This window comes from Castor canadensis, chromosome 16 (assembly GCF_047511655.1).
Source record: "Castor canadensis chromosome 16, mCasCan1.hap1v2, whole genome shotgun sequence".
NCBI classification, from domain to species: domain Eukaryota; kingdom Metazoa; phylum Chordata; class Mammalia; order Rodentia; family Castoridae; genus Castor; species Castor canadensis.
This window is the reverse complement of record NC_133401.1, coordinates 76,865,069-76,887,303: the sequence shown is the minus strand read 5'-3', so window position 1 is coordinate 76,887,303 and position 22,235 is coordinate 76,865,069. Positions and strand designations below refer to the sequence as shown.

General features: G+C 39.8%; 1 protein-coding gene across 10 annotated transcripts in view; it reads left to right on the top strand.

Moving 5' to 3' along the window:
- The window catches only part of Atp10b (ATPase phospholipid transporting 10B (putative)), a 316,710-nt gene that overhangs the window by 120,674 nt on the left and 173,801 nt on the right, over window positions 1-22,235 (top strand). For 8 of the 10 annotated variants that reach the window (XR_012442621.1, XM_074057703.1, XM_074057702.1 and 5 more), the window contains one exon: window positions 14,093-14,160. Coding sequence is in view for 3 of the 10 variants with exons in the window: in XM_074057703.1 (XP_073913804.1) it covers window positions 14,093-14,160 (68 nt within the window). In the remaining 7 variants the exon portion in view is untranslated. Of the gene's footprint in view, window positions 1-14,092; window positions 14,165-22,235 lie in introns of all 10 variants that reach the window. The other 2 variants (XM_074057699.1, XM_074057701.1) reach the window with 1 other exon arrangement.

Genomic DNA, 22,235 nt, shown 5'->3' with positions numbered 1-22,235 from the left:
TCCCTTCCCTCTTTCACACACTGTCTCCTCAGTCATGGCAAAACTGTAGCAGATTGGAGGAGACTCTACCACACTGGAAAATATTTACTTTGACCATCATGCTTGACTTTATCCATATAAATACTAGGCGTTATAATAGACATGTACACTTACTAAGATGAATAGGGAATTGTTCACAACTCCAAAACTTCCAATCTGTTTGGAAGAACCATGTGGGTTTTGTACCTCCTAACTAAAATCCAGACCTGAACTTGGAACAGTTTTGAACTATCTGATTAATGATAAACTTGGGGTACGTGTTGCCAGAGGCCACAGTGAGTGGGTGGGTTCTTCCCAGGCATTTCTTTTTTTCTTGCCTGGGTTTCTAAATGTGGGAGTGTGAGTTCAGGAGGAAGAAAACCAGTTCTTTATTCAACACATATTTACTGAGCACTATTATGTTCATTAAGGTGCTAGTCTAAATCTGAAATGTTGAATCAAAGGTATTCAGGCATTAACTCATGGAGTTATCATCTAGTGGGAAAGATAGACATTAGCTAGAAAGCTCACACAATAAACATGTGATTGCCATTTGTAATCAGACATCTCCTGTTGCTCAGCTTGTGCAGTTTGAGGCTGTTGAAGATGAGTGTTACGAACAGAGGCTAAAGGAACTGATAACATGAAGGGCTTTGTGAGATATGAGCACGAGCAATAATAGCACCGATGTGTAGAATTCGTAGTAAATGTCATAGAATTATTATCATTATAATTTTTGTCATTATGGTCCATACTGTATTATGATTTCATTTCATCCTTGTATGACTGGCACCTTTCTTAGTTCTGTTTTACAGACGGGGAAGCAGGCCTAAAGAGATGAAGAACCAACCAAAGTTACTTAGCTGTGATGTTGAGAGCCAGAATTTAAACCTAGTGTCTTTGATTGCAAGTTCATACTTTAACTATCATACTGAAATGGTAGGATTAAGTGAACTAATATATGTAAATAACATATATATCAAGAATATGACACAAAAATGACAGCTATTTTCACCATTACCAATGGTGCCCATTTTCCTTCTTAAATGACATAACGATTATACAACATTTGGCTGAGTAACTGACACATCATTCATGCTCCAACTCAAAGGAGCAGTCCAGGTTTTTAAGCTGGAAAGGAGTGAGGTCCAAATTCATAATCAGAAAAACTTATCTTCAATGGATAAGTATTATAAGTGAATCCACCAATCATAAGAAAGAAGAAAAATTATTTCCCTATCTAAAAACTCTAAATGCTACCAGGCTGTGTAACAGTCTGCTTTTCAGAATCTTCTGCCCTATTTCCCCATTTGGCCTTTCTTTCTCCTGAGTTATGTATTTTTCCTCAAGCATTAGACAACATTCACAAATGGCTTCATTTGTTCTGTAATTTTGGCACCTGAATCCAGTCATCCATTGATTTTTAGGCTCATACTGAAAATTGTGTTAAGAATCAGAAGAAACATGCTCTCCATCCCTTAAATAAGCACTTTTTACAGCCATGTCAGCAAAACAAGCATCAATATTAGTTAATGTGACTTTGGAGTGTGTAATGCTTTCCATTAGACTCAAGGGAGGACAGGCGGCAACACATGGCCTCACCGTGTCTGGGATGGGGTGAGGGATAAATTCAGAATGCAGAAGTGGACTCCTATTTTCTCAAAAATGAAAATATCTTAAAACCTCAAGTTGCTCATGGTGAAGATGATTAAGCTAATAACTGATCCTCACAGCGCCTAGCCAATGGCAGTTACATTGCTGAGGACCATCCAAGTGACACAGGCAACTTAGCCTTGAGGACGGATGCAGGAAAGGCTTCTGACATGAAGGCTTTTGCACTCATATGACAGACCTTTTAAAAACACAAATCTGAAAAAAATTACTACACAGCCCAACATCTTTTGACAGATTTCCATTTCACTAATAATAAAATACAGCCTTTTCCTTTTCCTTGCCCCCCATACATCAAGTTTCCTAGGACTTCCATAACAAATTACCATGTCTGGTGTCTTTAAGCAATAAGGATTTACTCTCTTGCAGTTCTGGAGTTAGAGGTCTGAAATCGAGGCATAGAGCAAGACCATTCTCTCCTGGAAGGTCTGAAGGCTCTTCAGGCAGTAGGCAGCCATCCTTGGCATTCCTTACCTTGTAGATGCTGAACTCCAGACTGCCCCTTCCTTCATGTGGTCTTCAACCCTATTTCACTGTTTGTATCTGCTTTCTCTTCTTATAAGCACGCAAGTCTTTGATTTAGGGCCACCTTAATCCAGTATGCATTTATCTTAGCAAATAACATCTGCAAAGACCCTATTTCCAAGTAAGTCACATTCTCAGGTTCTGGGTGATCCTGGATTTAAGGGGACACCATTCAACTCAGTATACTCCCTTTCCAACTCCCCTACTTCACCATCCAGACCTTTGGTGGTCGCTCTGTTCTCTAAAATACCTTAGCTCTTTCCTACCACAGCCTCTTTGAACTTCCAAGTCCTCTCTGTCAAGGCCTGTGCCTTTCCCTCCCCTCAACTCTTGACCTGGTTGGTTCCTGGTCCCCTTTAAGATTCAATTAAAATGTCACTACCTTAGACCTTTCTGTGTCTACCGTATCAACCACCCCTCTTCCATACTTGAGTCTTTTCTAGAATTTAGCCCATGTCAATGCTTTTTTTTCTCCTTTCTATGCATGCGTACATGCATATGTACATTTTGTTGGTTTACCAAACTGTAAGTTTGTCTACCAGGAGTTCCATACTTTGTTCCCACCTAATTTGCATGACCATCTCTTTAAATGTTCCTGTCTTTCTGTCACATATTATCATGAATGAATGGTGGTTTAGTAAAGAAACCCCTAAGAACCTATTATATGAAAAGCCAAATGCCATATACTTGGGGGAACCCAGAGTGTATGAAATACATTTGCCTTCAAAGAACTTAGACTACAGGAAAGCTCAGAGGTGGGTAGAAATAATTCTAAAATAAAATGGGTTAAGGTCACACAGAGAGTGTCTGAACAAAGTTCCACAGAAGTCACTCAGAGCAAACAATTTAACCAAGCTGGCAATCTCAGGGAAGTGGAGGGACACAGGTGGGCGTAAACTTAGAAAGTTGCTTTCATAGCAAAAGGATCGGTATTGATGCAAAAACTGAAAGCAATTCATTGTGCACACAACCATGGGTAAGCTCCAGGGCATTTGTCACATCTGTGGACTAGATTCCATGGACCCAGGTGGAGTGGGTGTCTAAGCCCAGCTGCTGTGTAGGCAGGGCAGTCAGGAAGAAGATGCGGCATACAGTACCTATCCTGCCCAGGGTCCCTGGCTCTGGTTCCTCCAGAGGCCTTGATGCCAAATGAGATCGTTGAGTTCTGACACTCATGGGCAGCCTGGAGAGAGTTTTGCTGCCCACCCTTGGGTGTTGCAGTAGCTGGACAGGTTTTACGTGGAAGGTCATTGCCTCTTTCCCTCAAATTCCTACCCTAAGAAGATGTTTGAGTGCCCAGTTAAACCAAATCCTGTTATTCCTGGGGCAAACTACATCCAGCCTTTTGTTCCAAGAGACAACTGGCTTGAAAGAGCTGCCCTTGCTGCCTTACCTCCTACTCCTGTTAGTGAGACTCAAACTCAATGAGCTGAGCATGGTGGTACACACCTGTCATCTCAGCTAGGCCAGAGGCATAAGTAGGAAGACTACAGTTGAGGCCTGTCCCAGCAAAATTATGCAAGACCCAACTGAAAAATAACTAAAGAAAAAGGGCTATGGGCCTGCCTCAGATAATCCAGCACTTCCTTAGCAAGTGCAATGCCCTGAATTCAAACCTCAGTACTGGGGGAAAAAAAAAACCCTCTTATAGAGAACAGATTGTAAGGCTAAAGTGAGCCAAAGAGAACTTCCCAGGGCTGTACCATGTCTAGGTAGCAGATAGTGACGGTCTGGACTTGGGACTGTAAATACGAAAATGAGAGAAAAGAGCTGAGATATCTTTTGGAAGTGGGCCCTGTACTATTTAGCTGATGTGCTTGATGTTGAATCTGAGGACAAAAGCTAAATCAGGAGCAAATGGGTAGGTGGTGGTGCCATTTGTGGTGGTGATAGAGAACAAGGGTGGAACAGAATGCTGAGGAGGGCAGGTAGAAGAGATAATGAAGATGTTTTGCAGAACCAGATCGAGTTGGGGATGCCGTGGGAGTGGATTTACCAAATAAAACAATGAGTATGCAAGTCCAAAGCTCAAAGGAATGGTCCAGCGGGAGATATAATTTAAAAACTCATTTTCCTATAGGTGTTTTTTTTTTTAAACTGTGAGTAAAGACATGGTTACCCAGATAGAGAGAAAAACCAAGTACTCTTGCATGAGATAGACTGAGATGTCACTGTGCCCTGATTGAAGTCTGAGTTCTGATCAATTCTGGACTCTACCTTTTTCCATCTCGTAGATGAATTTTCTCTGCTGCTCTGAGAATCACATGAATAAAACATAGTACTACCAACCAATGACTGTAAGTAAATCAGAAAATCCCAAGGACCACCACTTAGACATGACTTATAGTGCAGTCCTTCACACCCACTCCACGTCTGATGCGTTTACTTCTCCAAAATGTCACATCGGATTCATGTGCACATGGAAGGAGTTTGTACTTGATGAGGTATGGCCTCATGCTCAATGAGTTCTCTCAATGGGGAAGCTCCTGTTTACTATCTAGCTGTCTCCTGCATACTTAGTAGAAAAAGCCTGATGCAGAACTACTCCCTACCTTTAACCCAATTTGCAAAGACATAATAACAGGTTTGAGCCATAGTCAAATTGTGGATTTACAAAATCCAACTCACTTGAAACCTCCCTTAACCAAACTTGGCAAGACTAGGTAGACTGAGAACCTGTTCAGGTAGTTGTCATTTCGTGCTTGTATTCCTGTTGAATATTGCATGTGCCTCATAGTATAGCTAATTTAAATGGTTGCAGAATGAGAGTGCTCTCTTTGACCCATGCTCCTCCTCCTCTCCCCATCCTCCTTACAGTCCACTCACTACACAGCCTTTCTTTTTTGTATTTCTTAAGCACACTGAGCTCATTCTGACCTCACACCCTTTGCATTTACAGTTCCCTCTGCCTGGAGCACCATTTCTTCATGTCTGCATGTACCTGGTTTCTTTTAGGATTCAGAGCACAGATTTTAGATGTCATCTTCCCATAGAAGACTTCTGACCAGTCAGTTATCCCAACTTTATTGTCACTGCAGCTTGCGTTACTTCCTCAAACTACTTGTACTTTTTTTGTTTTTTGACTTGATTTCCATCTCCCTCCACTGGAGCAGAAGCTTCTGGAAAAATAAAACTCTCCTCTGTTTCATCCTGCTATATCCACAGGATTCAAACACTGTCTGGCATAGAAGACACTCGCTCACTAAAACTTGCTTCAATGAATAAAGTTAGCACTGGAGTGTTTGACTAGACTTCAACTTGTCCTATTAAAATTTCACACCTACCTCATCATATCAAAAACTCTTATGAAGTAGTGTTTATTATTTTGTCAACATTATAGAGCCGGTTGATCCTGAAGCCAAATAAATAAATAAATAAATAAATAAATAAAGCCAGGCCTGCCTATTATCTAAACCCTTCCTCCTCAGTAACACTCTACGTTGCAGTACTTTGAGAAAATGGGTGAACCTTATGATAAAATACGACTGGGGGATTTTCAACCTTAAACCCCTTTTCACCTAGCTGAAGACATAGTCAATATAGTGCCGTCCATTCACTCAAAAAAGAAATATGGAGCGACTTTTCTGCTCAACACACACTAAAGAGTAATGGGAACTCAGAGACAAACAGGCTCAAAAGTACTGCGCACGTTTCATTTCTTATTTCAACCCATTGGCTCAGTGTACCTACTGTGTGCAGTCCACCTATTCACTCTCCTCCAAAATTATTACAGCTGCCTGTCCATCTCCTGCTGTCTCCCTCCCAACCTATTTTTCTTGGCTCTGGTTCTGTTGAAAAGTGTCCCTCCATGTAGCAAAAAACACTGCCACAGTTTGCTTTAGAGTTGTATCACCTCAGTCTGATGACAGGGTCCCAATGGGAGAAGAGTTTCTATCTCCTCCTAGTTCCTACCCAGAAAAGACTTTGATTGGCTTATATATGAACCATATGACTTCACTTCATCCCATCACAATAGTCAGAGGAATGCCCAAAAAGTTGAATCACCTACCTTCCTCTGTGGCCAGTAGGCTATGTGATTGGAGCAGCAGGAAAACAGCTGTCCAGAGTAGGAGAGTGAGCAGCTAGCCATCTTCAAATGTGACATTTGTCAGTTGCTCACTAGATCCTAACAAGTCTCATTTATCACTGTGTCCCCATGCTGAGGACTGTCCCTCATCTTTGTTCTGTAAAATGACTTAAAAGAATGACATTTTTTAACCTGGGAAGAAATGTTTCCAATGTAGCATATTTCATAACTACACACTGCTTTTATACCACACTGCTGTTGAGGGATGTTGATCTGGAGTAGGAATACTAATGGCTAAGCTACATAACTTACTGAGCTGTTCAGATAAATGCTATTAGATTATAGAAGGACTTTGAAAAGTATTAAGCAACATACAAATACAAGGCATTTGTTGTTAATAGTCAGTTAGGAAATGAATGCTCAGCAGAATTGCCTAAATAGGCTCCTAAAAGGGTATGACCGAAAAAAAATGGAACTTTGGGGAAAAAGTTTCAAATGGCAAGAAATACTTATGCAGCAAAAGACAATTTTCTAAAATGATAGGTTTGAGAAAAATGAATCATCAATGAATGTCAGTGCAAAACATTATTTAAGAAATCTGAACATACTCCTGATTAAAAATATTTTCAAGAGTGATTTCAACTGAAATAATAAAATTCTAGACCCAGGCTGGTTTACTTAATCCTCCTGGCTAACCAGGATGCAGGAGCTGGAGGCAGCAGCTCCAACAAATGCTCCTGGATGTTTTTGGGGGTATGGCATGTATGTGTTCTGTTGAGTGCTTTAGATCTAATCATTTTAGGTTACATGTCACCCTCCTGGCAAAGGACAGGTAGAAAAAAGCCATAGTTCTGTACAAGAAGGACCAATTCCATTAACCAGGTGAATGAGTTAAGGCATAAGTAAATAGCTATCTTGGAGACAAAGCATAGCAGCTTAAAAAGAGCAAGTTTGTGTGTCCACAGATGAAAAGGTAGCCAGCTCCATGAAGTCATCCTTAATCACAGGATGGCTAGCTGGCTCTGGCTTCTACCACAGGTAGCTTTCAGCCCCAGGTCCAAGGTGGCTGCTGTGTTCTTTTATAGCCAATAGGAGAGGGTAGGAGAAAGTCTAGGAAGTCGGTATGTCTTTATGGAGATGAACTAGAATTTACAACTATCACTCCCATTCATATTCCATTGGCCCCAACATAGTCGCAAGGTCACAACTAACCACAAGGAGACTGGGCACTGAAGTCTCTGATTGGACAGTCCTTACTCAGCCCTTAAGGTAAGGAAAAAGGGATTATTTCTGAAAGGAAAAGCATAGTGTAGTTACTGGGGAACAGAATAGTGGTCTCTGCTATGTCATGCATACCTTGAATTACTGCCATGTTTGAGTCGTTTAATGAAACCATGTGCATAAGACCATGTCTGCATTCCAGGAGGGTGCAGACGGATAGATAGAAATAACTCCCTTATCAAGTACTGGATGACAAACAATAAAGTTAAACCCTGTGTTATGAGTGCTTAGGGAAGGGAAGAATTATTTCCTTCCCTTAGTAGAATTTAGGACAATTTAGGTACGATTTGAAATAGGTGCTTAAGATTGGGTAGGAAGGGTTAGGGGTGTAGCACAGTGGCAGAATGCTTGCCCAGAATGCATAAGACAGTGGGTTTGATCCCCAGCACTGCCAAAAATCAAAATGGATACAACTAGGATAGAGTGGAAATGTGAGTTAGGAAAAAAGGACAAGGAAGGAGGAGAGAATAGACTTTTGATGAATTAGAGAGAGTAACTTGCATCCTAACCAGAATCATTTTCATAGCTGTAGCCTTTGATACTATCTGGTAATCCCACAAAAATGACCACATTGAAGCCAGTACTGTTGGTTATCTCCCCAAGTCCTCTCTTTTCAATTTCCTTAGTTATAAAAACCCTAACATTGACACATTTTAATTGCATATGTTTATCAGGTGTGATGCATATGTACCTTGCATATTGATAAAACCAGAAGTTAGCATATCTATTACTTCAAGCATTTATCATTTAGGGTAAAGAACCTTCAAAAGGCTCCCTTCCAGCTATTTTGAAATACACAATACCTTCTTGCTAGCTACAGTCACTATTCTTTGCAACAGAGCAACAGAATTTATTCCTCCTATCTTGTACCTTTGTACCCGTTGACTGCCCTGTTCACCACCCTCTCCCTACCCTTTCCTTCTCCATCCCCTCCTCAGCCTGACAACTGCTATTCTTATCTCTACTTCTGTGACATCAGATTTTTATTATTCTACATATGAATGAGACAATACTGCTTTTCTTTCTGTATCTGGCTTATATCACTTAACATAATATTCTCCAAGCTGATCCATGTTGACTCAAACAACAGAATTTCATTTTTTATTGCTGAATTCTATTCCATCATATAGATAATCCTCATTTTCTTTCTCATCTATTGTTGGGCATTTAGGTTAAATCCAAGTCTTGGCTATTGTGAATAGTGCTACAATAAACAAGACAGTACAAATATCTCTTGGTACTGATTCCATTTCTTTATCATACATGACTATGGGACTCATTCATAAATACACATAATTCCTTCTCATTACCTTCTCATTATCTTGCTGTCTGGAGTTTATATTAATGGCTCAACCTTGGGTCGCCATTTTGGATCAGAAGAATGAAAACTAATGAAGCAGAGACTTGGAATTGGCCTGGTTTTCTGATGACTTCAGAATCACAGTAGTGGAATGCTGATCTCCAGACTGCTTTAAAGCAAGTAATAATAGCAATAATACAACTTCCAGTGCTTGAGACACTGTTACTTGGGATTTTCTGACACATCCAGTCACATCGAGTCCACATCGAGTCCACACAGGCAGCTCTCAAGCTCCACCTGCTTCTAAATCAAACAACAATGGATTGAAGTTCTACTGACAGTGTATTACTTTTTCAAGGTTATCACAACAGATTGTCAAAAACTTTACAGCTTAAACAAGCACAACTTTGTTTATCTTACAGTTCTGTAAGTACAAAGTCCAACAAGGTTCTCATTAAGCTAGAATCAAGATGTTGACTGACCTATGTTCTTTTCTGGAGCTCGTAGGGGAAAAAAATACATTTCCTTACTCAGGCTATTGTCTAAATTTAGTTCCTTCCATTGCACGACTGAGCTACCCTGTTTCCTTGCTAACTTTCAGTTGAGGTCCATTGTCAGCTTTTACAGGCTACCTGCATTACTTGGCTCATGGCCTCTTCCTCCATCCTCAAACCAGCAACAGTGGATCAAGTCCCTCTCAAGCTTCAATTCTCCCCTCAATTCTTCAATTCTCTCAATTCCTCCTTCAATTCTCCTCTGTCAGTCCTGTCTGATTTCTTCTTCCACCTTTAAAGATCAAAGACCCTTGTGATTGTATTGGGCACATCCAGATGCTCTTCTCATGTTAAGGTCTACAACCTTACTTCTACCTGTAAAACGGGATTAGGGCATGGACATTTGGGGGAGCCCTTATTCTATCTGCCACATCACAGAATGAGATTTCTGCAGTGATCTCATTCTCCTGTGAACTTCAGCTCTTGTTTCAGATGTCTTCCTCACTTAAGATGCTACATATGGCCCAGGCACAGTGAGGAACCTGCCCAATTCCAATTCTCAGGCATAATGCAATCTCTGTGCAGTCTCCCATGTATAGTACTAGTAAGGCACCAACTCCAAAAGACACCCAGTGGATGAATCTGGGCCAGGTCTCAGGACATATTTGGTGAATACAGGAAGTAGTTTTCTTGGGTAGGTGTGGAGTAGAGACCAGGGTAAAGACTCCTACCAAAACAGTCTTTCCCCATCTTCAGACTTAATTCTCTTCCCTGCATCTGTTTCTGTGGTTGGCCTCTTCCTCCAGTTTTTCATGCTAGTGTAAGTGCACGCATGAGCACAAATGATAACAGGGACAAAGCAGCTTAAGTGGCATCTCCATGAAACCAAGTATTATGGCTCTAGTCAGAAGTTCTCTCTTCACTTCAGAATTCTTTCAAAAACATTTTTGTTTGTTTTTGTTTTTAATACATGGTCTATGTGGCCCACGCAGGCATCAAACACTCAACTGCCTTAACTTCTCAAGTGCTGGATTACAGGTGTGTACCACCACGCCTGGCTTCGCTTCAGAATTCTTTAATGCTGACTAAGTCACTGTCATATTTATCACATACCATAGTCTCATGCAGTATCAGAAACCTAAAGAATTTTGGATAGATAGATGGAAAATTCACTTGTGTTCTCTGGCAGCTCCACAGGGATTTATTATCTTTACACCCCCAACAAGTCAGTATAGTGCCTTACACACAGTAGGCGTTCACTAAATGTTGGTTGGATGGGAATAAAAGAGAAGAAAGCTAAAAGAAAAAGAGATAATCAAGACCAATCCCCACCTGGAACTATTCTTTCAGGGCATCCTATTGAAAGGAGTTATTGAGTAGAGAAGCAGGGAGCTGACAGCCACTCTCTGGACTCTCTCCCAGGGTCTTTTTAGAATGGGAAAGTTAATTATGGAACCAGATTAACAGTTTCTTTTTTGATACAGTCAAAGTAAAACCAGCAGGATGCAATTTAGCTCTTCCCCACTTTCCAAATAGCAGCAAATTTTCATACAAAACAAAGAGACACTTGAATTGCAAATTACTTAGAGAATCAGCTAGCAACCCCAATGGAAGAAGGATGCTGTGCTTCTAAAGCCAAGATGTTGCCTTTTCAGGTTTAACCATGTAATGGGACTTCACAAAGGCTTGGGCATCTTATTGCTTAACTCTGGACCAAGGGAGAAGGAGGAGCCATTCCTTAAGTCTCCCTGGGGTGGTGCAGTGTGGTGCTTGCTCAGAATATTCTCCTCTTCTCCAGATCATCTCTGACACTCAGAGCATCATCTTCTACTCACAGGAATAGGGTATCTGCATGACATCTCATTCAAAGGTGGTAACAGCAAATGCCCATGTGGGTAGGCAGAGACATAATGAATGAAACAAGTGGTGAGAATGGGAGTGCTTCCTCTACGAGGTGGGTGAAGGCTGGTTATTGTCTTACAAGCATTTTGGACCATTGTTGAAGTCTAGAATTTGGAGTATTAACTAGAATATTCCTTTTTAGAAGTTGCATGTAATTAATAGAAGAAAAATAGCATCTATTGACTAGATGTGATCTGTGGGCCACCAGTTCATAACTTACGATCTAACACAACTTCCTTGTTTGATAGATATGGAAACTGGGGTCAACAGAAGGAAATAATTCATGAAAGATCACAGAATGACTTCATCTTTTAATGTCTCATTTACTGCCTTGTTGGTGATACCACACAGCTTCCTCCAGCCCCTGCCCCCTACAGGACACAGGGCAGTTTCATTTTCACCAAAGCACTTATTTTTCTGATTTCAGTAAATTTCTACTTTCTGCAGAGCATTTGAAAGGTACAGCAAGGATAAGAAAAATGCAATAAAATCGCATACTGGTGCCATTTTATTGATGGAGGAATTGGAGACTGGGGTGTGAACCTCGCTGAATACAGGCTGCTTCTAGACATAGCCACTGGCAGGCAAGGTGGCATCTCAGATGGCTTAGACCCAAGAAGGTAGTAGGAAAGTCAGGGTAGGCACTGAAATCACAGATGCTTCCAGCGGTCAGGCAGGTGGCAGAAGAGAGTAAAGGAGGCCAGATGGGGAATATGGCTAATGAAGTAAACAAGCCCTACTTAAACATAGACACTGCTCAGACTTTGTCATGGGGAAAAGTAGATTGTATTAACAACTTTGTGGGTTTTTTTATGTGAAGTCTGTAATCTAATTTATGTGAAAATTTTCAATGTTTAAATGTACTTCAGTTACTTAAAAATATGAATCAGACAAAACACATTAACAGGAAGTAAAGAAGGTAACTATGGTTGATGTACTTTCTATACAAGAATGAATACAGAATTTTTAAACCTGTTGAAATTACCATAAGAAGAGGACTAAGGCAGAAAGGAGAAAAATGGAGGGGATGTACCAATTTGGGATACAATACATATATACATGGAAAAGCTATAATGAATCTCTCTGTAAGGATATCTTAAATAATGTATACACATGTAAGTAAATGCAAAAATAATAAAAAATAAAATAAAAAGTGTCTTTTTTTCAAAAACAGAGGATAGGAAGGTAAAATATATCCTATCTATGGTTTGGTACTAACAGGAAAGGGGAGGCAATAAGGAAAGGGTGTAGGAGGTGAATGTGGTAGAAATATTACGTACTCATGTATGAAAACGGAAAAATGAGACCTGTTGAAACTATTCTAACAATGGGAAGAGGAAGTGAATTTAACTAAGCTATATTGTAGGTACTTTTATAAATGTCACAATGCAATAATATGATAATAAAAAAATCTAAAAAGAGGCAGAATTTGGACTGTGGACTTACTTGTGATTTGCACTTAGTGTCCCACTGAGGGTGGACTGGGCACTGGGTAGGTAAGTCAGCTGGGCAGAGAGTTTTTGGTGATCTGGCCAGCAGAGAGGGGCCAGGTGTGGAGGATACCAGGTCAGGAGGACATGATTGAAGAAAGGTCTCCAACCAGAGCCTGCCTGCAGCTGGCCTTATCTTTCAGAGACAAAAGCTTATGCTTAAATCTAAGTATCAGTAGTGGTTCTTGGGTGTGGATACATGCAATCTTACCTTTCTAAAATAATTTAGATGATCTTCCTTGGAAACCCTGTAGAATATTACTCCATGTTCTTCATAGAAAAAAATGTTTTCAGCCAATAAAGATATCAATGAGTGAGCCAACTCTTGTCATTTCACTGTAATAAATGAGTATGAAGCAGAATAAAATAGAAGGATCCCTTGAATAGGGGTCCTGAACTCCCCCACCTTCACCTCTCTCTGAGTGTTCATTTCACACCCTATAAGTAAGAAATTATGATACTGCCCTGTCTTCCTGTACAGGTGAGGAGTTGAGTTGTGATTTTGTTTTTTGTTCAGTTTTGTTTTGCAGTACTGAGATTTGAACTCAGGGCCTACCTTGAGGCACTCCACCATCCCTTTTTTGTGATGGGTTTTGTTGAGATAGGGTCTCACAAACTATTTGCTGAGGCTGGCTTCAAACTGAGATCCTCCTGACCTCTGCCTCCTGAATAGCTAGGATTATAGGCATGAGCCACCGGCACCTGGCTTGAGGAGTTTTAATGGGAAGAGATGAAAACCCAACTGGTTTAAGGAAAAAAAACTGACTTAAGGGTGTATCTTGGGTATATATTGGTTCATACTACTGAAAACATAAGCATTTCAATGATGGCTGTATCCAAGGGTCTGAACAATGTCAAGACCGGGTACCTTTTACTCAAAACTGCTGTCTTCATCCTCCTCCGCGCCAGCCACCCATCCCTGTTGACTGCTGGAAATGCATTCTTACCATGCCAAGTGCAGTAGACAGTGAGCTTCTATTTCCTTTCCCATCGTCATCACCACGAGTTTCAGGACTGACTTCCATTGTCCTGGACCAAGTCCTATGCCCATTTCTGAACCAATTCGGCAAAGAAGATGAAATGGAGTGAGTGGCTTCACCAGTACACATTCCATGGAACAATGAGACACTTAGATTGGGGTGCAAGGGAGCATGATTTGGATTCTGTGTGGTGGCAAATAAAATGGTAGAACTGATTTCCTGGTAGGGAAAAGAATCACATTTCTATTGAAACAACTTCCTGGCAAAATGTCCAGCCTGCCTTCTGACGTTTATTTCAAGTTGGAGTCATTCAGCTCACATGAAAAGGGCAAAATACTTAATTGGTGCCTGTGCCAAAAGGAGATGGTATATTTTATGCTTATTTTCTCCTCTGTGTCTTTCAGGCTTGCTTTGACAAGAAGCTCAAGACTGACTGGGGCTACTTCTTCCAATGAGAGCAGGAGTGTGAATAGCAAGTAGACTTTCTTATTATTCATTGGTGGTGGGGATACGAACTCCTCTCTGGTACCAAGACAAGCTTCATTAAACTAAAATTCCTTTCTCCTGTCCATTTAAGCAAATGTCAACTGAATTCTTTGGTAAATCAGGTGCCAAGTGTGTAACTTCAGTTTTCTCTGTTACATATTTTAGAGCAATACAGGGACCACTGGGATACAGAGAACTTAAAATGTGTTCTTGACTGTATGTAAAGGAAAATGCAGACCCAAGATGGTTTAAATAACAATTTTCTAAATAATTAGTCACTGTCATAACAGCAAGTGCTGAGGAGGGCAGGTCCATAATGGTTAATGGAGTTGCTCAATAAGTGGCCAAGACCTAGGTTCTGACATCCTCAGAGGAAGGGCTCCTTCACATCTTTCTTTTCATTCACCTTTCCAAAAAGTCCCTAGCAAACTTTCACTCAGATTCATTTGCCAGAATGTGTCCTATACCCCTTGCGACAACTGAGACCAGTCATTTGTTTTCCTGGAAATAGGGATGGGCCCCAAATTCCCTGAAGCATGTGATTGCAGAGAGGAAAGTGGCCATCAGAATAAAAAAAAGGGTGAAAATTTCTTGTGAAGGCAGTCAGTGATGTCTGCTGTATGGTGACGCTATGGAATCCTCAGCAGTACTTCTTCTGAGACACAAACTTACACAAGTTCCCAAGTTCCAAGATCTCCTATAATCCACCAGTGCTGAGAAGGCAGGCACCCAGCTTTAGCTCACCTCCCCTCAAGTCACAGGCAAAATTAAGAAATGCTTAGAAATGCTTCTGACTCTGGATATAAAACCCAAGGCATTATCACTATACCTTATGCAGACTGTTTCTTCAATTTACATAATTACAAACGCCCCCTCAACGAGTAAACATTGCTGCCAATTTAGAAAAAAAAACCTACAAAGCAGTATTAAATATGCATTGCTGATTTGACTTTCTAATTTGTCTGAGATCTTCACAAAGACATGTACAACTCCACAGATCTAGAGTGCTTCATAAAACCTTCCACCTGTCTGAAAAGAAGTCAACAGGAAAAGTAAAGCTAAATACTAACTTTTTTAGCTAAAGAATTTGAGTTGATGCCAGATAATTACTGTAGGAATTCATTCTATTAACATGACTCTCAAATTTGTTCTGCTGTGCATTGACTATTCCCATTCGAATATAGGAAATTGCTTTGTGCCACCAAAGAAAACAGTATCCCTTTTTAAAAAAGATAGCATTCCTTTAAGATGTCTCTATTCAGTTTTAAGTCAGGTATAAGCTGGACATATATTTGGACAATTATAGAAAATAGGTTGATTGTTGCAGAAAGACTTTCTTGCCCTAAAAAATCTCTTTTGATCTGCCTGAAATATCCATGACAGTCCCTGAATTGGGCATTGAACTTCCACACTACAGGATATAGATGCTACCTGGACAATGTAGAATGTTCAACTCTTATAATATTCCTTAATTTAAGTTTATCAGTGGCATTAATGACTGAGTCATTGGTGTTTGTATACGTAAAATTACTGGTAGAGTTAAGTTACAGATAACATATATAAGTATGTGTGTATACATGTGTATATAATGAAGACGTGATAAGCACTTCACATATCTGTATGCAGTGTTACACAAGAAAAGTCTTTTAACTTGATTTTTTTTTTTTTGGAAGCACTGGGCTTTGAACTCGGGGTCTCATGCTTGCTAGTCACTTGAGTGACTCCACTGGCCCTTAACTTGATTTTTAAGCTCAACAATATGTAATAGACATTCCCCACTGCAGTGTGTATGTGTGGGTACACAGTCTTTTTTTCTGTTGATAAGTACTGCATTGCAGGAATTAATGGTAATTTATTTACTCAACCGTCTATTAATGATATCTGTCATTCCTCCTTATATGTTTACTGTTTTAAGTTATTTTGGTTAATTTAAAATTAAAACCTTCTTGTGCACAGACATCTTTCTTTTATATATGCCGGTGAGGCTGCGTGCCCACACAAAGGGGAGATGAAATGATAGGAGGAAGAAAATGGGGACAAAGCACACCAGAAATAATAAGGGGATTATGATTATGACAGGCAACCAGTATATTTATTTGTTTACTTAAATAATCAGACTGTAAACTTACTGTGGACAGAAGCAGCTCTGTGGGAATGTAGTTATGGTTGCTTACCAATAAGTAGCAAGTGCCTGCCATATTTACATTAATGCATATTTGTATTTTGGGGGTAAAAACATGAATTAATTATCTAGAAAATATTTCATGAAGGAATGGGATTTGGAAGAAGTTAAAACGAGTGAAATTTCTAAGAATTCCATTCTCTTCCCAATCTCCTTACCCAGACTTTAGGATCTTGTCTGTCTGTTAACACTTTCCACCCCACAATGATGGAAATACAGAAAGATACAAGTTTAGGTTCTATCCCAGTATCTTAGGAAGTTCTACAGAAGGAGTCAATGGAGTATCCCTGTCAGTCTATCTACCACAATTCACTCAAGCCTTGGCCTCAGATGAGATGTTTTAGGCGCAGCATTTGTTTTGCTTTGTCTTTTTCTTTTTGTATCATTTGACTTGTTTTTAGCTTTTACCTCTCTTTCTAAACAAGATAAAGATCTCTTGGATTATGAAAATCAGTCAGGATACATTTTTAACCCATCCACAGGTGGGTTCTGTAGTGCTGGGCCAGTTCAATTTGCTCCAAAATATTGTGGAAAAATGAGGGTTTTTTTTTCTCTTTCCATAAACACAAAGGTATTTCCTATCAATCATGTAATTCAGGCTTTTATCTCAGTTTCCTGAATTCTTGTCATCTTCCCAGAGCAGTGAGAGTGATTCTGACGCTTCCTAACTCACTAACACCCTAGGCCCATCACAACTTAGAACAGCGTTAGCCTCAGAATCTTCCATCCATCCCCGAGAAGGAAGCAAGTGCTCTTGGCAATCTGAGGTGAGGCTGAGGTTTGCAGATCCATAGATGTGCAGATCACCTCCTGAGCTGAACACACATTTTCTCAAAGTCTTTGGGTATTACTATGTAAGCATGTTATAGATATAAAGAGTAGTTTTTTGGGTCATTCATCCTGATATTTCCCTATTTCCAAAAGATTTCTCTGTTTTAACCAATAAATAAAATGAAGCATATTGCAAAGTAGAATATCAGTAAATAAAAGTATTATTTCAATAGCTCCCACTGTTACTGCATCAGGCAAAGAAAGCCTTTCACACTGACTTGAAGGAAATATTTTCTCTTTAAAACTATTAAAAACAACTGTTTACTTCTTACAGAATTTCATTGCTTTCATACCAAGTTCCCTTCCATTCCTTGTGTTCAAAACCACAGCCACAGAGAAAGGAAGAATCATGGTAAAAATGAGAAGTTGGATAACTTATCTTTGGTGCTCCTGCTTCTTTTCTGGGCTTGTCTCCTCTGTTCTCTTAAGGTTTCCAGAGTTCTCAACTTCCCTCTCACCCTTTCTTGGGAAAAGTCTATCCAAAGGACAACATAGGATATCATCCCGTTATATTTTATATACATTCTCAGTGTTATAATCATGTCTTTCACCATGGAAGAAAATTGGTCTCTCATTATAGGAACATAACAATGGAAGAGCTAAGTATTGACTAGATCATAGGTGACAATTAGGTTTCATCTTAGTAGTTGATAACTTTCCTAGAGTTCTGTGTTAAGAAGGATTCTGAGACTAAAAATCCAAATTAAAATGTCAATGACATACCACTTCTCATACTAGAATGGCTATTATCAAACAAAAGATAATTGATGGTAAGGATAGGAAAACCTTTGCACAATATTGGTGGGAATGTAATTATTATATGAAATTATTCTATTTATTTAGTAATATTTATTTATTTATTTATTGCAAAAATCACTATTGACATTTCTCAAAAAAATAAAAATAGAGCTACTATAGGATTCAGCAATCCCATTCCTAGGTATATATCCACAGGAAATGAAATCAATATGTCAAAGAGATGTCTGTATTTGCATGTTCATTATTCACAATAGTCAAGAAATAGGAACAACTTGAATGACAGGTTAAAAAAAATGGTGTGGGATGAGGGAAAGTAGTAGAATGGTAGATACTATTCAGCCTTAAAAAAAAAAAACCAATGTCATTTGTAACAAAGTGAATGAACTTGGAGAACATTATATTAAGTAAAATAAGCCAGGAGAGGAATGATAAACAGCCTCTTTTATGTGGAATTTTAAAAGAAAAGATGAGTTCAGAGAAGGTTTGTGAGTTCTCTGGTGGCTTCAGAGTTGGGGTTGTGGGGGCTAGGGGACGTGTTGATAAAAGGATATAAATTTCAGTTAGATATTAGGAGTAAGTTCAAGACGTCTATTTGCAGTATGGTGGCTATGGTTAATAGCAGTATATTTTATATTTTAGAACTCACTAAGAAAGTCAACTTTAAGTGTTCACTACAAAACTTGATTATGTAATTAGATTTATTGAGCTGTTACATAATATATACATATTTCAGAACAGCATATTGTAAATGATAAATATATACAATCTTAATTTTTAATTAAAAGATAAATTGTATTAGAAGTCTCCTGAGATCGCATCTGGGTTCACTGGGAAAAATGTTTTGGGATATCCACCAGGCATATGGGGCGTAGATATGCTATGTCTGCCATACAACAGTTACTAAATATTTACACACCATGCAGGTTAAGCTAAACGCATGCTATATGGTCTATTTCTGTATAGCAAAGTACCCCAATGTAGTCACTTAAAAGAATAATTATTATCTCACAGCTGTTGTGGGTCAGGAATGTTTGAGCAACTGACCTGGGTTCTCTGTCTCAGGGTTCCTCACAAGGACATTATCACAGTGTCATCTGCATAGCTTGCCTGCAGAAAGATCCATTTCCAAACTCCTGCTTCTGGTGACTGGTCACATTCAGTTCCTGTGGTGGCTGTTGCATTGAGGATCTCAGTCCACTGTACAGACACTGCTCTCAGTTTGCCCTGTCCATTCCACAGGCATACAAGGCTTTGAGCAGGAGGGAAGCCACAATCTTTTATAATTATAGACGTAACATCCCATCTCTTTGGGGTAGTGTACTCGTTAGACATACATCAGTATTCCATTCAAGGGGCAAGGATGACACAAAGGTATGAGTCTTGGAAGGTGGGTGTCATTAGAAGTCATCCTACAAGCTGCCTGCCACACAGGGTTTATCTCGCTTAATCTTCACCTACAAGCTGCCTGCCACACAGGGTTTATCTCGTTTAATCTTCACCGTGACCTTTTATGATGCATACACTTAGCCAGGTGCCCGCGACTCATTCTTGTAATCCTAGCTACTTGGTAGATTGGGAGGATTGTGGTTCAAGGCCAGCCTGGGAAAATGGTTTGTGAGATCCTATTTCCAAAATAACCAGAGCAAAAATGGACGAAAGGTATGGCTCAAGCTGTAGTGTGCCTGCTTTGCAAGTGTGAAGCCCTGAGTTCAAATTCCATTCCCACCAAAACAAAATGGTTCACACACTTATTATCCCACTTTTTATAAGTGAGGAAGCCAGCACAGAGAGACAATAATCATTCATTCAAGGTGGTACAGCTTTTAAAGGCAGAGCTGGGATTTCAACATAGGTCCACCTGACTTCAAAGCTGATGTGACTGCCCCTCCTCCTTTTCCCTCTCTAGAATCATTCTATAAAATGGTCTTCAAAACATTTGGGCTATGTACCTGTTGAACAAAACCTTTTCAGAATTCATTCTTGTTATGTACATATGTCCTCATCAAGCACATCTTAGGCTGTAACCAAGCATGAGTAAAGCTTATTTTTTGGAAGAACGTGACTATGAATAGAGGTTCTATTCATATCATGATGGATTATCTTGCCCTGCCCTAGGGTCACTTCCATTTTGGAAGCTACTAAGCTGACACTGTCCAGCTGTGACACCTATGGCCCCTGACTCCCCTGCGGCCACCAAGTACACTGATCAGACAAAGTCAGAGGCATTTGCTGCCCAGTTACTAAAATCTGAGAGGAGAAATTGGCTGTCAGCCTCTTCCTTACCCCACCATGGATATTAGAAAAGTTGAATGAGTTGGAGATGGACACTTCTGCTCACTTCCATCCTCAGGTCTCTTGAGGAAGGATATTATAGGATAGGAGGAGCCCTTCTCCCAGCCTTGGAGCTGTTAACTTTATTGTGGGAGGAAAAAAAAACAAAAACAAGAAAAAATGGCTTTTAAATGCTTCTTCCTGATTACTGAGTCTGAGAGGCTGTAAACTTTAGAATGTGCTAAATATTGCTTTAAAAGTATGTATGTGCATTTTTTAAGTAGGCAATTCATGCGCATGGTAAAAGCATGTTTAATACATGATAGATATTCAGTGAAAATTAAGCTTTCCACTGAGTCTGTCTTCAAGCTCTTCACGCTTCTCCTCAAAGCAACTATATTCATCTGTTTATATCCATACAAGTATGTATGTGGATCCCCCCTTTTTGTATCCTAAATGGTTTATGCAGTGTCTGAACCTTACTTTTTGCTTATAGTTTCTTGGATGTTGCATTATTTTAGTGTAATGCTAAACTTACTCTTTTTAGTGGCCACATAATATTCAATAGTATGAATTCCCCAAATCCACATAAGCAGTCCTGTAGGTGAAGATTAAGGTTGATTCCAGTTCTTTTGCTCGTACAAACAAGGCTATAATATATCCTTTAGACGATTCTTTTGGAAAACATTTGGCTTTCACTGTGGGTGTCAATAGCTTCATTCTGATCAGTCATTACTGGGACCGGGTTGGGGGAACAACATTGAATGACAGGGATGTATACCCACCTTCTGTACTTCCCCAATGTTATTCTCCCCTTGCTCCAATACTGGGTGCCTTAGCTGAACAAACCCCACAATGCTACTAACAGAGAAAATATGTGACTTCCCTAGAAAACTAGAGAAATTAAGGTTCCATCTTTCATCTTTGGATTTCCCAATGAAACTGTGGAAAACATGTAAGAACTCTGCAGTGAACTTGTTACCAGGTTTTATCCAAAATGGCACAGGTGTCTCTGAGTAGTGGCAGCACAATGTGATGGGTGATTCTGCAAATCAAGATACTGTCACAAGAAACTGGGGAAGTAGATGCTGGCGAGGCACCAACCACAGGTACCCACCTAGGAGTGTTCAAGCACACCCTTAAATGTTGATTCTTGTCACCATAGCCTACATATCTCTGAGTCTCCTTGCCTTTCTGTTCCTCTTCTCTTGTAAGGACTAGATTACTCCTAAAACATCATCCATTTCAAGTTTTCTCCATATCTGTGATTTGTCTGTACATATTGGACATGAGGTCTAGCTAAGACAACTACCTCGTTTTGTTTTACCCCATCTTGTGAGATCATTCTAAGCTCCCCAGATGTGAAAATCTCCCTTTCATGTTGCCTTCTGGCTGGTTAAAAGTGAGAATAACTACCAACTGCCCAACTTCAACAGCTTCTGAAGACACATAGTGTTCCGGCAGGGGTGACAAACACACACACACTGAAACCTTAGCCTCTGAGTTCTGACTGGACAAGATTGTTCAAGCGTGGACAGATTGTTAAGGGCATATTGCTGAGTAGGCTGATTGATACTTTCCTTTATGTAAAGTATCACAGGAAAAAAAAATCTGCGTGGTAACACAGCAGTAACAGAGCCTACCTTTGAGTTCCTATTTTATTCTAGAAATGGTGTAAGGTATAAAGCATGGTGAATAAGAGTATGGGACCAGTCTCACTGGGTTGGAACCCTGTCCCTCAAAAGTTCTGTCACCCTGTACACTCTTGACCTCTCTGAACATCAGTTATACCACCTACAAAACAGAGCAGTAGCTACGTCTCCTTCACAGAACTATTGTAAGAATCAATTGATGTCACCCACAGAAAATACTTAGCCAGTGCCTGGCAGGTAGTAAGCACATAGTGACAGCTGACACATGTGACAGCTGTCCCTACAAGATTATTTCTCCCCATTTCATAAATGTGTAAACTCTCAATCATAGAAGATAAATAACATGCCCAAGATCGAAAGTAGCAG